The 20368-nt window shown below is 46.7% G+C and overlaps 1 protein-coding gene across 4 annotated transcripts in view; it reads right to left on the bottom strand.

Annotated features, from left to right (window-relative positions):
* Positions 1–19540, bottom strand: part of LOC109866954 (metabotropic glutamate receptor 3) — a 67616-nt gene extending 48076 nt beyond the window's left edge. Inside the window, exons 1-2 of one of the 4 annotated variants that reach the window (XM_031802120.1) lie at positions 19438–19540; positions 7047–7112 (exon numbers count right to left, since the gene is read on the bottom strand). Coding sequence is in view for 2 of the 4 variants with exons in the window: in XM_031802122.1 (XP_031657982.1) it covers positions 7047–7085 (39 nt within the window). In the remaining 2 variants the exon portion in view is untranslated. Of the gene's footprint in view, positions 1–7046; positions 7113–18748; positions 19225–19437 lie in introns of those variants that run through there. The other 3 variants (XM_031802122.1, XM_031802121.1, XM_031802123.1) reach the window with 3 other exon arrangements.
* Positions 19541–20368: the final 828 nt, after the last annotated feature.

Genomic DNA, 20368 nt, shown 5'->3' on the forward strand with positions numbered 1-20368 from the left:
CTGTCTACCCTACCTGCTCTGTCTACTCTACCTGCTCTGTCTACTCTACCTGCTCTGTCTACACTACCTGCTCTGTCTATCCTACCTGCTCTGTCTACCCTACCTGCTCTGTCTACCCTACCTGCTCTGTCTACCCTACCCGCATTCTCCTGCGCTGTCTACCCTACCTGCATTCTCCTGCACTGCCTATCCTACCTGCTCTGTCTACCCTACCTGCTCTGTCTATCCTACCTGCTCTGTCTACCCTACCTGCTCTGTCTATCCTACCTGCTCTGTCTACCCTACCTGCTCTGTCTACACTACCTGCTCTGTCCACCCTACCTGCTCTGTCTACCCTACCTGCTCTGTCTACCCTACCTGCTCTGTCTACACTACCTGCTCTGTCCACCCTACCTGCTCTGTCTACCCTACCTGCTCTGTCCACCCTACCTGCTCTGTCTACACTACCTGCTCTGTCCACCCTACCTGCTCTGTCTACCTACCTGCTCTGTCTACCTACCTGCTCTGTCTACCCTACCTGCTCTGTCTACCTACCTGCTCTGTCTACACTACCTGCTCTGTCTACCCTACCTGCTCTGTCTACCTACCTGCTCTGTCTACCTACCTGCTCTGTCTACACTACCTGCTCTGTCTACCTACCTGCTCTGTCTACACTACCTGCTCTGTCTACCTACCTGCTCTGTCTACCTACCTGCTCTGTCTACTCTACCTGCTCTGTCTACCCTACCTGCTCTGTCTACCTACCTGCTCTGTCTACTCTACCTGCTCTGTCCACTCTACCTGCTCTGTCTACTCTACCTGCTCTGTCTACCCTACCTGCTCTGTCTACACTACCTGCTCTGTCTACACTACCTGCTCTGTCTATCTACCTGCTCTGTCTACTCTACCTGCTCTGTCTACCCTACCTGCTCTGTCTACACTACCTGCTCTGTCTACCTACCTGCTCTGTCTACTCTACCTGCTCTGTCTACCCTACCTGCTCTGTCTACATACCTGCTCTGTCTACACTACCTGCTCTGTCTACCCTACCTGCTCTGTCTACCCTACCTGCTCTGTCTACACTCCCTGCTCTGTCTACCCTACCTGCTCTGTCTACCCTACCTGCTCTGTCTACCCTACCTGCTCTGTCCACACTACCTGCTCTGTCTACCCTACCTGCTCTGTCTACCCTACCTGCTCTGTCCACACTACCTGCTCTGTCTACCCTACCTGCTCTGTCTACCTTACCTGCTCTGTCTACCCTACCTGCTATGTCTACTCTCCCTGCTCTGTCTACCTACCTGCTCTGTCTACCCTACCTGCTCTGTCCACACTACCTGCTCTGTCTACACTACCTGTCTCTGTCTACTCTACCTGCTCTGTCTACTCTCCCTGCTCTGTCTACCTACCTGCTCTGTCTACCCTACCTGCTCTGTCTACCCTACCTGCTATGTCTACCCTACCTGCTCTGTCTACACTCCCTGCTCTGTCTACCCTACCTGCTCTGTCTACCCTACCTGCTCTGTCTACTCTACCTGCTCTGTCTACTCTACCTGCTCTGTCTACACTACCTGCTCTGTCTATCCTACCTGCTCTGTCTACCCTACCTGCTCTGTCTACCCTACCTGCTCTGTCTACCCTACCCGCATTCTCCTGCGCTGTCTACCCTACCTGCATTCTCCTGCACTGCCTATCCTACCTGCTCTGTCTACCCTACCTGCTCTGTCTATCCTACCTGCTCTGTCTACCCTACCTGCTCTGTCTATCCTACCTGCTCTGTCTACACTACCTGCTCTGTCTACCCTACCTGCTCTGTCTATCCTACCTGCTCTGTCTACACTACCTGCTCTGTCTACCCTACCTGCTCTGTCTACACTACCTTCTCTGTCTACACTACCTTCTCTGTCTACACTACCTGCTCTGTCTACACTACCTGCTCTGTCTACCCTACCTGCTCTGTCTACCCTACCTGCTCTGTCTACACTACCTGCTCTGTCTACCCTACCTGCTCTGTCTACCCTACCTGCTCTGTCTACCCTACCCGCATTCTCCTGCTCTGTCTACCCTACCTGCATTCTCCTGCTCTGTCTACCCTACATGCATTCTCCTGCGCTGTCTATCCTACTTGCTCTGTCTACCCTACCTGCTCTGTCTACCCTACCTGCTCTGTCTATCCTACCTGCTCTGTCTACCCTACCTGCTCTGTCTATCCTTCCTGCTCTGTCTACCCACCTGCTCTGCCAAAAAGATCATCAAAGACAACAACCACACGAGCCACTGCTTGTTCACCCCGCTATCATCCAGAAAGCAAAGTTAGTACAGGTGCATCAAAGCGGAGACTGAGAGACTGAAAACAGCCTCTATCTCAAGGCCATCAGACTGTTAAATAGCCATCACTAGCACAGTGAGGCTGCTACCTATATACACATACTCATTGGCCACTTTAATAAATGGAACACTAGCACTTTAATTATGTCACTTTAATAATGTTTGCATATCTTGCATTACTCATCTCATATAAATACTGTATTCTATACTATTCTACTGTATCTTAGTCTATGCCACTCTGACATTGCTCATCCATATATTCCTTACTTAGATTTGTGTGTATTAGGTATATGTTGTGAAATTGTTAGATATTACTTGTTAGATATTGCTGCACTGTTGGAACTAGAAGCACAATAATTTGCACATGCAATAACATCTGCTAAACGTAACATTAAACGGGAAAAAACGACAGGCACAAGCAAAAAGAGTCGCAGGTGTAAAATGAATCCAATAAATCCAGGGATATTTAAGTGACAAGTGGATTTTGTACCCCTAAAACACAGGAAATAGATCCACATGTGACACAATCTCAATCGCACGCCCTTTCCCACCTGGACAAAAGGAACACCTATGTCAGAATGCTGTTCATTGACTACACCTCAGCGTTCAAAACCATAGTGCCCACAAAGCCCCCAGGTGCTAAGGGTAGGCAATAACACATATGCCACGGTGATCCTCAACACTGGGGCCCCTCAGGGGTGTGTACTTAGTCCCCTCCTGTACTCCCTGTTCCCCCATGACTGCATGGCCAAACACGACTCCCAACACCATCATTAAGTCGACACAACAATGGTAGACCTGATCACCGACGATGAGACAGTCTATAGGAAGGAGGTCAGAGACCTGGCAGTGTGGTGCCAGGACAACAATCTCTCCCTCAATGTGAGCAAGACAAAGAAGCTGATTGTGGACTACAGGAAAAGGCAAGCCAAACAGGCCCCCATTAACATGGACGGGGCTGTAGTGGAGCGGGTCGAGAATTTCAAGTTCCTTGGTGTCCACATCACCAACGAACTATCATGGTCTAAAAACACCAAGACGGTCATGAAGAGGGCACGACAACACCTTTTCCCCCTCAGGAAACTGAAAAGATTTGGCATGGGTCCCTAGATCCTCAAAAAGTTCTACAGCTGCACCATCGAGAGCATCCCCAACTGGTATGGCAACTGCTCTGCATCTGATCGTAAGGCGCTACAGAGTGTAGTGTGTACGGCCAAGTACATCCCTGGGGTCAAGCTTCCTGCCACCCAGGACCTCTATACCAGGTGGTGTCAGAGGAAGGCCTCATAAATTCTCAAAGAATCCAGTCACCCAAGTCATAGACTGTTCTCTCTGCTACCGCATGGCAAGCGGTACCGAGCGCCAAGTCTAGGTCCAAAAGGCTCCTTAATACTTTCTACCCCCAAGCCATATGACTGCTGAACAATTTGTCAAATGGCCACCCGGACTATTTTGCATTGACACCCCCTTTGTTTTTACACTGCTGCTACTCGCTGTTTATTATCTATGTATAGTAACTTTACCCCTACCTACATGTACAAATGACCTCGACCAATCTGTACCCGTGCACACTGACACCGTACCGGTACCCCCTGTATATAGCCTAAATGATAGTTATTTTATGGTGTTATTTATTTAAAAAATCGTACTTTAGTTTATTTAGTAAATATATATTTTCTTAAAACTGCATTGTTGGTTAAGTGCTTGTGAGTAAGCATTTCACGGTATTCGGCGCATGTGACAAATAACATTTGATTTGATTTGACATTTGATTTGAAAAAGACAGATCCTCAGGTGGGTGGGGCATGCGCTTTGCTACTATAAGGCTAATTGAAGCTTCATAACTCTCAGTGTTCAACAGTAACATTTGATAACAATGCAAGAGAAGGGATTAGACTTACTCTCACAGTTGGCCAAAAAGCCCTGCCCATAATAAGCTACGCCTTCCGTCTTCTGATCTGACCTGCTGTGTAATATCTCAATTACCCAGCACCAATAACCCAGCATTAACAACCCAACTTTGCTCTTTAAAAAATGAGATTTCTGCCTAAATAGACATATCCAAACGTAATTATTTTTAATCAGATGGCCATTAACAAGAAGTGGTAATGTTGCATCATCATAGAAAGGTCTGGAACTCACCTTTCTGGTCATTGTTTTACGTAAATTGCTGACTTTTGGACACAAGCTCAAGTACATAGTACAAAATAATATGAAAATATGAAAAATCATATATGATTTTTTTCCTATTCAACGAAAGTGGGGCAATAGGGCTTGAAATGACTGAAATGCTTTCTAAATATAGTAACAATCAAATGTAAAATTATTTCACATTTCTTATTACTGTAAAATAAATATGATCATACTTAGTGACTATTTCATATAACTGACAACAAATCATTATCTCCTAAACCTCCACTGAGCGGCACAGAGACACCATTCAAATGTGTGCAGACTTGTTACAACTTTAACTTTAAGCACAAAGTGATTTCGTCCATCTTTGACCAAGAAAAAGTGGCCTTGTTTCAATTCTATGAAATTATATAGAATGGTTTCATGTTGAGAGCTCTAAATCCATCTGAGACTGTGACAGCAAGATTCGCTAGACAGCCACCGTTCATTTGTGGTTTGCCAGGCTGGGCTCACTAGCTCAGACGAAGAGAAAATCGATTCTTTGTCTGGATAGGCCAGAAAATGTGACACATCACCCCCTATGCAAATGTGGGATATGAAACCTGACACTTCAAGTCAACTCTGCTAAGAGAGTGGTAGGGGAGAGCAGACAGATGAGGCTTTCTGGCACTATAAAGCCCAGGACCCTACAGCGTTCACAGAGCGCTTGGTACACCAAAATGTCAGTCCGAACCAGTCCAGAACCGCTCAAAGTCTCCCATTTTGGGGGACTTAACATCTAAGAGATGTGAAAGAAAACAACCCAACTATGTGACCCAATGCCTGCAACCCAGCAGTTGGGACATCCAAACAACCCAGCAGTTGGGACATCCAAACAACCCAGCAGTTGGGACATCCAAACAACCCAGCAGTTGGGTCATCCAAACAACCCAGAAGTTGGGACATCCAAACAACCCAGCAGTTGGGACATCCAAACAACCCAGCAGTTGGGACATCCAAACAACCCAGCAGTTGGGTCATCCAAACAACCCAGCAGTTGGGACATCCAAACAACCCAGCAGTTGGGACATCCAAACAACCCAGCAGTTGGGACATCCAAACAACCCAGCAGTTGGGACATCCAAACAACCCAGCGGTTGGGACATCCAAACAAGCCAGCAGTTGGGACATCCAAACAACCCAGCAGTTGGGACATCCAAACAACCCAGCAGTTGGGACATCCAAACAACCCAGCAGTTGGGACATCCAAACAACCCAGCAGTTGGGACATCCAAACAACCCAGCAGTTGGGTCATCCAAACAACCCAGAAGTTGGGACATCCAAACAACCCAGCAGTTAGGACATCCAAACAACCCAGCAGTTGGGACATCCAAACAACCCAGCAGTTGGGACATCCCAACAACCCAGCAGTTGGGTCATCCAAACAACCCAGGAGTTTCATTGCTGTCAATAAGATTCTCCTGCAACTATTTGAGAAAGGTATCCCCCACTAGGGTCTGTGTTTATAAATGTTTCACCCATGCTCTTTCAAGCTGACGTCACACCCCAAGGAAAGAAAAAAATAAGTGCCCAGAGTCACCTTAACGATCGATCGAACACCCAAACTATAAACAATTTATTCCTAGATAAATTCTCAATCTACAAAAGAGGAACCTCATAAAAAGAACATGAAAATACTGTCCTGAGAGTGACCTCCCCACCCCTCATTTCTCTCTCTTTCCATCTCTCTCTCCCCCTCTTTCGATTCATCTCTCCCCCTCTCTCTCCATCTCTCTCTGCCCTGTCTCTCTGTCTCTTTTTATCTCTCTCTGTAAGTCACAGCCCTTCAGCACAACACTGTAATTAACTTGGTTGGCCTGTGTTTTGATGAGTGCCCAGCGCAATATTGTCTGTGTGTGTGTGTGTGTTTTGGGTGGAGATAGCGTTTGAGACTAGCAGCCGTTCCACCCAGGGCCTTTCGTTAACAGGATGCTGTAATCTAATTGGCAGCTCATAAAATCAATTTTCAACTGATGAGCCAAATAATAATATCTTCAAACATTCTTATACTACACACGCGCGCGCATGCATGCACACACACACACACACACACACACACACATACACACACACAGAGAAACACACACACAGAAACACACACACGCGCACATGCACATACACACACAGAAACACACACGTGCGCGCATTCACACACACACAGAAACACACACACGCAAGAGCATGCACACACACACAGAAACACACTGCAATCTTACGCTAGCCAGCTCTACCATTTCAGCGTCCTCAGAAAAGGAATATTCACCGCGTGGTAACCTCTTAGAGAGAATCAGCTGCATGTTAATGATAACTTAGCTCCTACATATCAGCTCTACAACTAATTAAGCCTATAGCCATCTTGGTGTAGTTATTGTGGCTATTTATGCATCACATGTAACACATATCCATATACACATTTAAAAAATACAGTAAGCCTCTAAAACACTTGGCTAGCTTATGATGACAGGTATTTGATTACTAATCTTGTGCTGTGTTCCATTGAGAATGTAGGTTACGGTGTTTGAATACCTCACCTTAACATTCCCTCCTAAATAGTGCAGTATCTTACCTGACAAGAAACAGACAAGCCAAAGAGCTGCTGGGTCATGATACATAGCTACATCCCCAGAGTAACCTAGAGAGAGAGGGAGATAGAGGACAAGAAGAGAGTTGGGGGGTTAGACAGAGAATTGGTTGCCAAACAATGTTTAGGGCCACGCACACACGTACACACACACGCATGCACAGACACACACACTGATGTATTTGTATTGCCCTTCATCCATTTAGTCTTCGTTACATGGTTCAGAAATTGGGCCAGGAGAAAAAGAGTAAAGGGCAAAGATAGAGAGTAGCAGACCTCTATCCTGATAGAGAGACTAATCATGACCTGAAGTTACAGTACACAGGTCAATCACCTTCTAGGTCATATTCTCCTCCCTTCCCTCTATCTCTATGCTCTTGTTTTCCCTCCTTACTTTCCTCAAGTTGTGACTCTATTACAAAAACAAGACAGTAGATATTCCATTCTAGTCAAATGTGTGCTCTGCTCACACCTACTTGCAATGAGTAAAACACACTGGTACAATAACAGAATATATTTAGTTATGTATTTAGTCATATGTTGTTATATTTAGTCAGCTTCATACAGCGCTTGGACAGAACCCCCAAAAATGTGAACCCAGCTTTTCTCTCCCATCTCCCCATATCTCTCCCCTCCCTCTTGAACAGGCAGGGATGTCGTTGATGACACGTACCCTGCAGAGAGAGGACATGCAGGGTCGATGGACCACAGTACTCACCCCACTCTGCACTGTGTGTGGGTGTTGTGTGTTTGTTTATCTGTACTTCTGTGTGAAAAAGCTCCACCATTGGAGCGGATCTTTCAGTGTGAGAGAGCTAACAGACCATTTCTCTGTTTCCCTTTTATTCAGTGTGAGAGAGCTAACAGACCATTCTCTGTTTCCCTTTCTTTCAGTGTGAGAGAGCTAACAGACCATTTCTCTGTTTCCCTTTCATTCAGTGTGAGAGAGCTAACAGACCATTTCTCTGTTTCCCTTTCTTTCAGTGTGAGAGAGCTAACAGACCATTTCTGTTTCCCTTTCTTTCAGTGTGAGAGAGCTAACAGACCATTTCTCTGTTTCCCTTTCATTCAGTGAGAGAGCTAACAGACTATTTCTCTGTTTCCCTTTCTTTCAGTGTAAGAGAGCTAACAGACCATTTCTCTGTTTCCCTTTCTTTCAGTGTGAGAGAGCTAACAGACCATTTCTCTGTTTCCCTTTCTTTCAGTGTGAGAGAGCTAACAGACTATTTCTCTGTTTCCCTTTCATTCAGTGTGAGAGAGCTAACAGACCATTTCTCTGTTTCCCTTTCATTCAGTGTGAGAGAGCTAACAGACCATTTCTGTTTCCCTTTCTTTCAGTGAGAGAGATAACAGACCATTTCTCTGTTTCCCTTTCTTTCAGTGTGAGAGAGCTAACAGACCATTTCTCTGTTTCCCTTTCATTCAGTGTGAGAGAGATAACAGACCATTTCTGTTTCCCTTTCTTTCAGTGTGAGAGAGCTAACAGACCATTTCTCTGTTTCCCTTTCTTTCAGTGTGAGAGAGATAACAGACCATTTCTCTGTTTCCCTTTCTTTCAGTGTGAGAGAGATAACAGACCATTTCTCTGTTTCCCTTTCTTTCAGTGTGAGAGAGCTAACAGACCATTTCTCTGTTTCCCTTTCATTCAGTGTGAGAGAGATAACAGAACATTTCTGTTTCCCTTTCTTTCAGTGTGAGAGAGCTAACAGACCATTTCTCTGTTTCCCTTTCTTTCAGTGTGAGAGAGATAACAGACCATTTCTCTGTTTCCCTTTCTCTCCGTGTGCATCCCTCTGTACTTTACCCTTTCTCTCTCTCTCTCTCTCTCTCTCTCTCTCTCTCTCTCTCTCTCTCTCTCTCTCTCTCTCTCTCTCTCTCTCTCTCTCTCTCTCTCTCTCTCTCTCTCTCTCTCTCTCTCTCTCTCTCTCTCTCTCTCTCTCTCTCTCTCTCTCTCTCTCTCTCTCTCTCTCTCTCTCTCTCTCTCTCTCTCTCTCTCTCTCTCTCTCTCTCTCTCTCTCTCTCTCTCTCTCTCTCTCTCTCTCTCTCTCTCTCTGTCTCCCCATCTCTCTAGGTAGCAGATACATAAACAGTTCACACCATGTGGTATATTTAATAGAAACCTGCACAAATAATTTTTGAGGTTAAGTTTGTGTGTGTGTGTTTGGTATTCCAGACATACTCCTGCCTGTGTATTGGGTGAGATGGACAGTTCATTCATTATTTACAGAGTGTGTTTTAGGGAGGAAGGACTGTCAATCCATAAATAGGACAGAGAGGTACAGCTAAACACACACCAGCACACTACACACACCCCTAAAATGATTCAACACCAACCCATCCCACTTGGTCTAAAGACTCTAGGAGTAGCTCAGTAAGCACAGTAAGTCAGTTTAGACTAGCGGTTAAGAGCATCGGGCCAGTAAATGAAAAGTCGCTGGTTCAAATCCCTGAGAGAACTAAGTTGAAAAATCTGTCAATGTGCCCTAATTGGCACCCTAATTGCTTTGGATAAGAGTGTCTGCTAAATGACTAAAATGTAGCTATATGTCCAGACCAGCCTTGTGCTATCCTTAACAGCCCAATTCAGAATCGAGATACACATCATGGTCAAAAGTATATGGACACTGCATTCCAATATAATGGGCAGTAATATGGAGTTGGTCCCTCTTTGCTGCTATAACAGCCTCCACTCTTCTGGGAAGGCTTTCCACTAGATGTTGCTGCAGGGACTTGCTTCCATTCAGCCACGAGGCTATTAGGCCTGGCTCGCAGTCGCCATTCCAATTCATCCCAAAGGTGTTTGAGGGGGTTGAGGTCAGGGCTCTGTTCAGGCTAGTCAAATTCTTCAACAGTGATCTCGAGAAACCATTTCTGTATGGACCTTGCTTTGTGCACAGGGGCATTGACATGCTGAAACAGGAAAAGGGCCTTCCCAAAAAGTTGGAAGCTCTTTAATTACTTGTTACTTTTATTTCTTATTCTTATCTGTATTTTTTTTAAACTGCATTGTTGGTAAAGTCTACACCTGTTGTATTCGGTACATGTGACTAATACAATTTGATTTGATCGAATCATCTATAATGTATGTATGTATGTATGTATGTATTTATGCTATAGCATTAAGATTTCCCTTCATTTGGGACTAAGGGGCTAAGCGCAAAACATGAAAAACAGCCCCAGACCATTATTCCTCTTCCACCAAACTTTACAGTGGGCACTATGCATTCGGGCAGGTAGCATTCTCCTGGCATCTGCCAAACCCAGATTTGTTCGTTGGACTGCCATATGGTGAAGAGTGATTCATCTCTCCAGAGAACATGTTTCCATTGCTCCAGAGTCCAATGGCGGTGAGCTTTACACCACTACAGCTGATGCTTGGTATTGCGCATGGTGATCTTAGGCTTGTGTGCAGCTGTTTGGCGGAAACCCATTTCTTGAAACTCCTGACGAACAGTTTTTGCGTTGATGTTGCTTCCAGAGGTAGTTCGGAACTTGGTAGTGAGTGTTGCAACCGAGGACAGACAATTTTTACACTCTACAGGCGCTTCAGCGGTCCTGTTCTGTAAACATGTATGGCCTACCTAAGAAGTTGTTGCTCCAAGACGTTTCCACTTCACAATAACAGCACTTAATGTTGATCGGGGCAGCTCTAGCAGGGCAGACATTTGATGAACTGACTTGTTGGTGGAAACCTATGATGGTGCCACGTTGAAAGTCACTGAGCTCTTCAGTAAGGCCCATTGTACTGCCAAGGTTAGTCTATGGAGATTGCAAGGCTGAGTCCTTGATTTTCTACACCTGTCAGCGCACCCACATCCCCTCAACACATTGCAAGCAAAACATGTTTGCAGCCCCCCTCTTGACAGCGGAGAGAAAGTTTTAGAGTTAATTTCATGCAATTCTACACATTTTGACATGGGGTTTGCTACAATTCCACACAGTTTGCCATGAGGCAAGATAAGATTTTACCATTTGAATCTCAGGTCATAAAAATAATTGTGATTGCAAGTGAACCATCATTTGTGCTGTGGTCCTTAACGCCCTGCTGACCCCCACACAGAGCAGGGCTTATTAGAGTAACGATCAGGCCTCACAGTCAGCTCCCTGCGGGTCACAGGTCACAGCCAGAGAATTTTAAGTAAAATAATGGAATCAGCTCTAACATCCATACCCTATCACCGTCACCCAGTGGTGCAATATAGTCCTATTTGGTTGTATGGATGTATGAGTAGTAATTATATAGTTGGGGGTGCCATCGTGTACATATTTATCCCATTATACTAGTGTAAGAACCCCCCCCCCCCCCCCCCCCCCCCCCCAAAGGTGCGGACTCCGGCCGCAAAACCTGAACCTATAGGGGAGGGTCTGGGTGGGCGTCTGTCCACCGTGGCGGCTCTGGCGCAGGACGTGGACCCCACTTCAGCAGAGTTTTTCTCCGCCTCATTGTCCGCCTCCATGGCCTCTGGCGGCTCCTGGCTGACTGGCGGCTCCTGGCTGACTGGAGGCTCCTGGCTGACTGGCGGCTCCGGCGGCCCAGGACAGACTGGCGGCTCCGGCGGCTCAGGACAGACGGGAGACTCCGGCGGCTCAGGACAGACGGGAGACTCCGGCGGCTCAGGACAGACGGGAGACTCCGGCGGCTCAGGACAGACGGGAGACTCCGGCGGCTCAGGACAGACGGGAGACTCCGGCGGCTCAGGACAGACGGGAGACTCCGGCGGCTCAGGACAGACGGGAGACTCCGGCGGCTCAGGACAGACGGGAGACTCCGGCGGCTCAGGACAGACGGGAGACTCTGGCGGCTCAGGACAAACGGGAAACTCTGGCGGCTTAGGACAGACGGGAGACTCTGGCGGCTCAGGACAGACGGGAGACTCTGGCGGCTCAGGATAGACGGGAGACTCTGACAGCGCTGGGCAGGAGGAAGGCTCTGGGCGGGAGCACCTGTAGGGAGAAGACGGAGAGACAGCCTGGTGCGGGGGGCTGCCACCGGAGGGCTGGTGCGTGGAGGTGGCACCGGATAGACCGGACCGTGCATGCGCACTGGAGCTCTTGAGCACCGAGCCTGCCCAACCTTACCTGGTTGAATGCTCCCTGTAGCCAGGCCAGTGCGGCGAGGTGGAATAGCCCGCACTGGGCTGTGCTGGCGAACTGGGGACACCATGCGTAAGGCTGGTGCCATGTACGCCGGCCCAAGGAGACGCACTGGAGACCAGATGCGTAGAGCCGGCTTCATGGCACCTGGCTCGATGCCCACTCTAGCCCGGCCGATACGAGGAGCTGGAATGTACCGCACCGGGCTATGCACACGCACTGGGGACACCGTGTGCTCTACCGCATAACACGGGGCCTGCCCGTTCCCTCTCGCTCTCTGGTAAGCACGGGAAGTTGGCGAAGGTCTCCTACCTGAACTCGCCACACTCCCCGTGTGCCCCTCAATACATTTTTGGGGCTGCCTCTTGGGCTTCCAGCCACGCTGCCGTGCTGCCTCCTCATACCAGCGCCTCTCTGCCTTCGCTGCCTCGAGCTCTGCTTTGGGGCGGCGATATTCCCCTGGCTGTGCCCAGGGTCCTTTGCCGTCCAGAATCTTCTCCCAAGTCCAGGAGTCATGTGTTCTTTGCCGCTGCTGCTGCTGCCCTTTACCACGCTTCTTGGTCCTTTGTTGGTGGGTGTTTCTGTAATGGCATTCCTCCTCCTCTTCTGAGGAGGAGTAGCGAGAAGGATCGGAGGACCAATGAGCAGCGTGGTAAGTGTCCATAATGTTTATTTAAAGACATAAACTGAACACTACAAAACAATAAATGTGAAACGACTGAAACCGAAACAATTTTTTTAGTTCATGTGGATCCAGTGACTCAGACTTGAACACTTGGACCAGGACTCAAGCACTGGGACTCGGACTTTAGCCATAGGGACCATTGGTGACTCAGACTCAGACTCGATTTGGACTCAGGTTTTAGTGACTTGATTACATAAATGTGTCTGCAGGGTCTGTGGAACGTCAAGGGCAATGACACAACCGACAGACGGAGGTGCAACCCAGACTACTTTGCCAATAGTTTGCAGCACCATCTGGTGATTGTGCCTCTCACGCTCTCTCTGAGCTTGTGTATGTCTTTTTGTGTTGTATGTAATGTGCAATACCTGTGTAGGATGAGTTAGCAATTTACATGGCCAGATAGTTCTTATATATTTTTAAATATGTTTGTCATATTTCTGCTAATGGGAAGAGAATAGGATGTTAGACAGAAAATATGTTGGTAGGACAAGGCTATGCATGTTTGGTCACATGGAAGTCAGTGATTTATGTTTACTATAGGTTAATAAGGCAATACAATTGTGATGTGACTAAAATGTGACTAAAATGAAAATACATTTAACAGAGGTGTGGAATCGAGGCACATGACTTGGATTTGAGTCTGACTCAAGTCACAAATTTGATGACATGAGACTCGACTTGATAGAAAATAAAATAACTTGGACTTGGAACCAAAAGACTCGGAACTTGAATTTGACATGAGACTGATGACACGAAATTACCTCTGATTGGACCTGGAAACTGTCAATCAACACAGCTCTGGTAAACTAGTGCAGTGAGAACGTTTTGGGAGTGTGAAACTGAATTAATAAAAATATAGCCTTCCATTTTGTATTTTGTATTTATACCTTTGCTTATTCAATCTGGTCACTAACATAGGCCTATGTCATTGCACCAAAGTATTGTTTAAAAAACATCTAATCTATGCCAGTCATCAGCATTGGTGCGCAAAGGCGAGCTCACATATCCAGATTAGCGACCAGAAAGTTGTTACATTTTCTCCGGTTTTGCCTATCAAAAACAGAGTAGCCTACTTACGTTCATGTTATCCATATAAAGTACCATTTAGCAATCTGCTACGGACGCATCTTTGCCACAACAATAGGCTATCCGGTGACATCATTGATCATTTTCATATTTCAGATAGGCCTAGTTTGGGTGGGTTATAATTATATACGTGGTACTGGCTATATGTCTAATGATATATGTAACATCGCACTACCTTCAAAACTTGAAGATGTAACATATTCGAGTGAATTAATTGCAATATTTGTGAGGAAGAAAAACACTCTAGACAGATCATGCTTTCCATCTGATTCTGTAATCTCCGATGTAAACCGTATGATTCTGCTTGCGCTGGACTCCAGAGAAGTGACAATGTGACATGATGTCCCTAGTTGAAATAGACTGCTAACAGGATTACTTTCAGCTCCAAATGCAGATGTAAAACACACTTTATTTCTGTATCTTCCGTTTTGAAAATGCATCACCGTTTTATGGCTGTAATGACAGTGTCACACCCTGACCATAGTTTACTTTGTATATTTCTATGTTTTGGTTGGTCAGGGTGTGATCTGAGTGGGCATTCTATGTTTCATGTCTAGTTTGTCTATTTCTATGTCTGGCCTGATATGGTTCTCAATCAGAGGCAGGTGTTAGTCATTGTCTCTGATTGGGAACCATATTTAGGTAGCCTGGGTTTCACTGTGTGTTTGTTGGGTGATTGTTCCTGTCTCTGTGTTTGCACCAGATAGGGCTGTTTCGGTTTTCATTACGTTCTTTGTTTTTGTAGTGTTTGTATTGATTCGTGTTTTACGTTTGTTTATTAAACATGGATCGCAATCTACACGCCGCATTTTGGTCCGACTCTCCTTCACCACAAGAGAACCGCTACAGAATCACCCACCTTAACGGGACCGAGCGGCGTGGTAACAGGCAACAGCAACAGCAGGAGAAACATAATAAGGATTTATGGACATGGAAGGATGAACTGGACGGTGAAGGACCCTGGGCTGGACCCTGGGGCTGGTCCTGTACCACCAGTGCCAGCACCACGCATCAGGCCTACAGTGCGCCTCACCTCTCCAGCGCTGCCAGAGCCTTCCTCCTCTCCTGCGCTGTCGGAGTCTCCCGCCTGTTCAGCGCTGCCAGAGCCTTCCTCCTCTCCTGCGCTGCCGGAGTCTCCCGCCTGTTTAGCGCTGCCAGAGCCTTCCGCCTCTACAGCGTTGCCGGAGTCTCCTGCCTGTTTAGCGCAGCCAGAGCTGCCAGCCTGCATGGAGCAGCCAGAGATGTCAGTCTGCATGGAGCAGCCAGAGCTGTCAGTCTGCATGGAGCAGCCAGAGATGTCAGTCTGCATGGAGCAGCCAGAGATGTCAGTCTGCATGGAGCAGCCAGAGATGTCAGTCTGAATGGAGCAGCCAGAGATGTCAGTCTGCATGGAGCAGCCAGAGATGCCAGTCTGCATGGAGCAGCCAGAGATGCCAGTCTGCATGGAGCAGCCAGAGATGCCAGTCTGCATGGAGCAGCCAGAGATGCCAGTCTGCATGGAGCAGCCAGAGATGCCAGTCTGCATGGAGCAGCCAGAGCCGCCAGTCAGCATGGAGCAGCCAGAGCCGCCAGTCAGCATGGAGCAGCCAGAGCCATCAGTCTGCCAGGATCCGCCAGTCAGCATGGAGCAGCCAGAGCCATCAGTCTGCCAGGATCCGCCAGTCAGCCAGACTCTTCCAGATCCGCCAGTCAGCCAGACTCTTCCAGATCCGCCAGTCAGCCAGACTCTTCCAGATCCGCCAGTCAGCCAGACTCTTCCAGATCCGCCAGTCAGCCAGACTCTTCCAGATCCGCCAGTCAGCCAGACTCTTCCAGATCCGCCAGTCAGCCAGACTCTTCCAGATCCGCCAGTCAGCCAGACTCTTCCAGATCCGCCAGTCAGCCAGACTCTTCCAGATACGCCAGACTCTTCCAGATCCGCCAGTCTGCCAGACTCTTCCAGATCCGCCAGTCTGCCAGACTCTTCCAGATCCGCCAGTCTGCCAGACTCTTCCAGATCTGCCAGTCTGCCAGACTCTTCCAGATCCGCCAGTCTGCCAGACTCTTCCAGATCCGCCAGTCAGCCAGACTCTTCCAGATCCGCCAGTCAGCCAGGATCTGCCAGAGCCTTCCTCCTCTCCTGTGCTGCCGGAGTCTGAAGAGCCCCTCTGTCCCGAGCTGCCCCTCTGTCCCGAGCTGCCCCTCTGTCCCGAGCTGCCCCTCTGTCCCGTGTTATTAAGTAGGGTTGCCGTGGCTAGGAGGTCACGGAAGCGGACAAGGTGGGGGACTAAGACTACGGTGAAGTGGGGGCCACGTCCAGCACCAGAGCCGCCACCGCGGACAGATGTAGGGATAGGGGATTGCCATAAATGAATATGCATCTGTCGCTCCAAAAATGGTTTGGCGATCAAGAATATGAACCGTTTACTTCGCAAGCTCACCAGCAATGAGGCATCAAGCAGCAATTACTAGCATAGGCCTACTTGCCTTTTGGTAAGTCAAAATTGCTTGAAATATATAATTTACTTATGAAGCTAGCATTTGGAATGAATTATTACATAATCAAAATGGGTTGTCGACAAAATAATAAAGGGTTGTCTGGTAGCCTCAATAAATAGACAAAGATGTATAGTTTATCAAGTCATAGATGTTTTTTTTACTTGACTTGACTTGAAAAAAACTTGTGACTCGACTGGGCTTGACTTGATCTTGGAATGTACAACTTGATTCAAGACTCAACCCATTCTACTTGAGACTTGGACATTGTGACTTGAGACTTGCTTTTGACTCGAATAATGGTGATTTGGTCCCACTTCATTTCGTTGACTAAAATGGTCCCACTGTTTTTGGAAATTTAACAATAACTAGACTAAATCATTATTCAAATGACAAAAATGTGACTAAGACTATTTTTGTCAAAATGACTAAGACTAGACTATATATAAAAAAGAGTGCCAAAATTAACACTTGTGTGTGTGTGTTTGTTCTTTCCCCTGTTGGGTACCCTCTAGTTAGTAGACCCTGTACAGCCAGTGAGCACAGAGCATCTCTCTCTCTCTCTCTCTCTCTCTCTCTCTCTCTCTCTCTCATAATTTATTAACCGACCTGATCTCTCTCAGACTCACCAGTATCCCACTGCCCTTTCACTACCTCACACCACAGAGATAGAGTGTGCGTGTTTATGAGCTACATGCAGCAGTCTGTAGTCTCTCCTGTTTCTTCAACAGAGCAGAACGGTGTGAGATTGTTACAGAGACACATCAACTGTAGCAGAAATGCAGGACCCCCCCACCACTGTCCAAATACAAACATTACACTAGAGAAGCATAACTCTATACTGCACCTACAAGCTGTATCGGATGAGTTATCTTCCTGTACATGAATCACTGACATCATTAGATTGTGAACAGTCAGTTATTACCATGATTGTAGACCGAGCTGTGAGTCAATAAAAGCTTACTGTAAATGGCCTTCCAGACTCATTCAACAAACATAACATCCTCATAGATCAGTTCATTCAAACATTGCTACATCTGGACTGCATGGGCCCCATATTAATACATCTTCACAATCATAGAAAAAGCAACAAAAGCACCATCATCTGTGCTACAGGTGACAGACAGCAACAGTCCAGTGATTTGTTAACTTGCGCATGCTGTTTATGTCAATTCCCAAACCCTCTTTCTTATCATGTTTGGCTACTGCATGAAGAGACTGACTGATGGTCTGTGAGGACTGACAGACGAACAGATGGACGCACAGACAAACGCATACAGACACAGACACAGACAGACACAGACACGCACACACACATAGAGAGAAACAGCCAGTTGAGAGGGCTTATTTCCCTGTGCTGAGTAAAGAGAGTGCTGTTGAACTGCTAATGATGTGATGGAGGCTCTGTACTGCATTCATCCCACAGAGTACAGCTCTGCATGAAAAATAGAGTCTAGAAGGCCATGAAGGAACGCACACGCATCATCTACACATATCTACACCAACACATAGCCTATACAAACCACAAGGCCATATCCATGCACACACATGCACAGCAATATTTTGTCTTTACCTGCACACACACACACACACACACAATCATTCTCACTCACTCTCTTTCTCTAAGCAATCCACTGTGCAGTTTGTTTTCCAGATTTTAATTACTTATCACTCATTAGCTAGGCTATTGACAATAATAATTTAGGCCTATGCACTGTGAGCTGCTTGATTTATAATAGTGCTATATTTAAACTAGCCTACTACTTTTCATTGGCGATAGATGTATAATAGTAACTGATTGATGGAGGCAAAGCTGTAAACAACAGACAACAAACACACATATTTAATTCTAAACAGACAGTGGGGGAATAAATGAGGTATCATCTCATACACACAGACTGTACCATACAGATGCACATATCCAAACACACACACACTCTCAGACAAGCATGTATGCATGCATGTACACACACACAAACACACACACACACACACACACACACAGCAATGCACTCAGGAGAGCCAGGTAAAGCTCTGTGATGTGAAAGAGCCTTTTCAGGCTTTTAGGAGAGACACCCAGTGACACACATAGACAAGTCAGGAGAGAGAGAGAAACACACAAACACTCACTCACTCACGCCCGCACGCACACACGTAAACGCCTAGTCTGTCAGTCAGGAGAGTCCTGAGAGACAGAAGAGAAACATAGAGGCAACCGAAAACTGTCCTACCTTTAACTATAAGTACAGCGTCACATACATGATTTGGGTTTATCGACACCATGCCTAAACAATCTGCTATCAAATCCCAGAGCCGCGTGGGAGAAAAGACAAGTACACGCGCTCACCTGCGGACGAGGAGGGCACAGTCGCTGAGCACACCGCGGATTGATGGGTGTGTAAATCGATGCGTTCGCGCGCAGTTTGTAGGAATACAATCTTCAACCACAAACATACCTGTATTAACTCATCAGTTACTGTATCCATATATTGTGTCACCGAGGTTAGAAAGCACGTATCACGTCGTTTGTTAGGCTACTTCGATTTCGTGGAATCCTCGGTCCATTGTGTCTGTAACGAATTATGTAACAGCCAAAATAACTTATCCACACTGCAGAAAACACTGCTACTGCGACGCATGGAAATCTGACTTTTCTTTCATTTTCTCCGATATGACCATCTTACAGACATTCTGAAACTCCAACTCAACCTTCGTTTCTCTGACAATTACTTTTCTCTCGTCTTGAAAGGAATTGAGCTGGAATGAATCAAATACTATCACTCACACATCATATCACATTATGATGAAGGATGCAGATATGATTACGTGTCTGTAAATGGAATGCAAACCGCAAGATACGTTTCCTTTTTACTACGTCATTAGGTCAACAGTTGACAACATAATTGAAGTTGCCCTCGCGTGCGCATGTAAACTACCTGTCAAAAAAGCTCCTACCTACGTAGCCTATATATGTGTTCTTGAAAAAAGCCACATTGTGAGTACAATGTCCAGAGATAAAATATTCTAATGACTTACCTTATTTATAATGCGAAGTGCGCAAATCTTGCAGCTATTTGAGCACTTGAGACGAGTTTCTCTTACTCCTGATCCCTCAGTGGAGTCATACTGCGAGAGAGAGAGAGAGAGAGAGAGAGAGAGGGAACAAATACATCTGTACCAGAGCGCGTGCAGCCTTTGCCAGAGGATGCTTCAGTCTCCTAGCAACAACAATCGATCTGGCAAGGATACATTTTTATTGGATAAAATGAAAACTTGGCCATTCACCCCTTTATCACGCTTACTAAAATAACATCTGTTTATCTCCAACACAGCGAGCAAACAGAAAGAGACAGAGCAAGAGCGAGAGAGAGATCATCAACCCTGTAGTAAAAACAACATGTAAAGCAGATAGTGACACATTTTGGATGAATGAGTATGACTAATACGATCAGATTAAATTCATTAAGCATGGCCCGAGAAAAAATATTGCTACCTATGGTTGAGAATAAGATCCTGGGAAATGAAATGATACGCATAGGGGGTATACTTTCTGAACCTCTAAATTAATAGAACCAGATAAGGCTGGAAGCCACTTCCTCTCCCAATGGGAACCAAGGAACACTGTTGGCCTGCCCTATTATCTGAGCTCCACAGCGCTAAGTCACACAGCCTTACACAGGCTATGGGCTGGAGACTGTTTGGATAGTGGGCTCTCTCCCATCCCTCATACTCTCTCTCCCTCCCTCCTCCACCATTCTGTCACACCCTTCTTCTGAATACCAACATATCCATGTTTCTCTGTGTGTGTGTGTGTGTGTGTGTGTGTGTGTGTGTGTGCATGCGTGCCTGCGTGTGTGTGTGTGTGGGGGGGGGGGGGGGGGGCAGTGCCCTCTCTCAGGCCCAGGCATGCATGGGAGTGCCTTTGCGTTATGTTCAAGAGGAGCTGCACACTTTCATACTGGCATTC

Source organism: Oncorhynchus kisutch, linkage group LG22 (assembly GCF_002021735.2).
Source record: "Oncorhynchus kisutch isolate 150728-3 linkage group LG22, Okis_V2, whole genome shotgun sequence".
In the NCBI taxonomy this organism is placed as follows: Eukaryota; Metazoa; Chordata; class Actinopteri; order Salmoniformes; family Salmonidae; genus Oncorhynchus; species Oncorhynchus kisutch.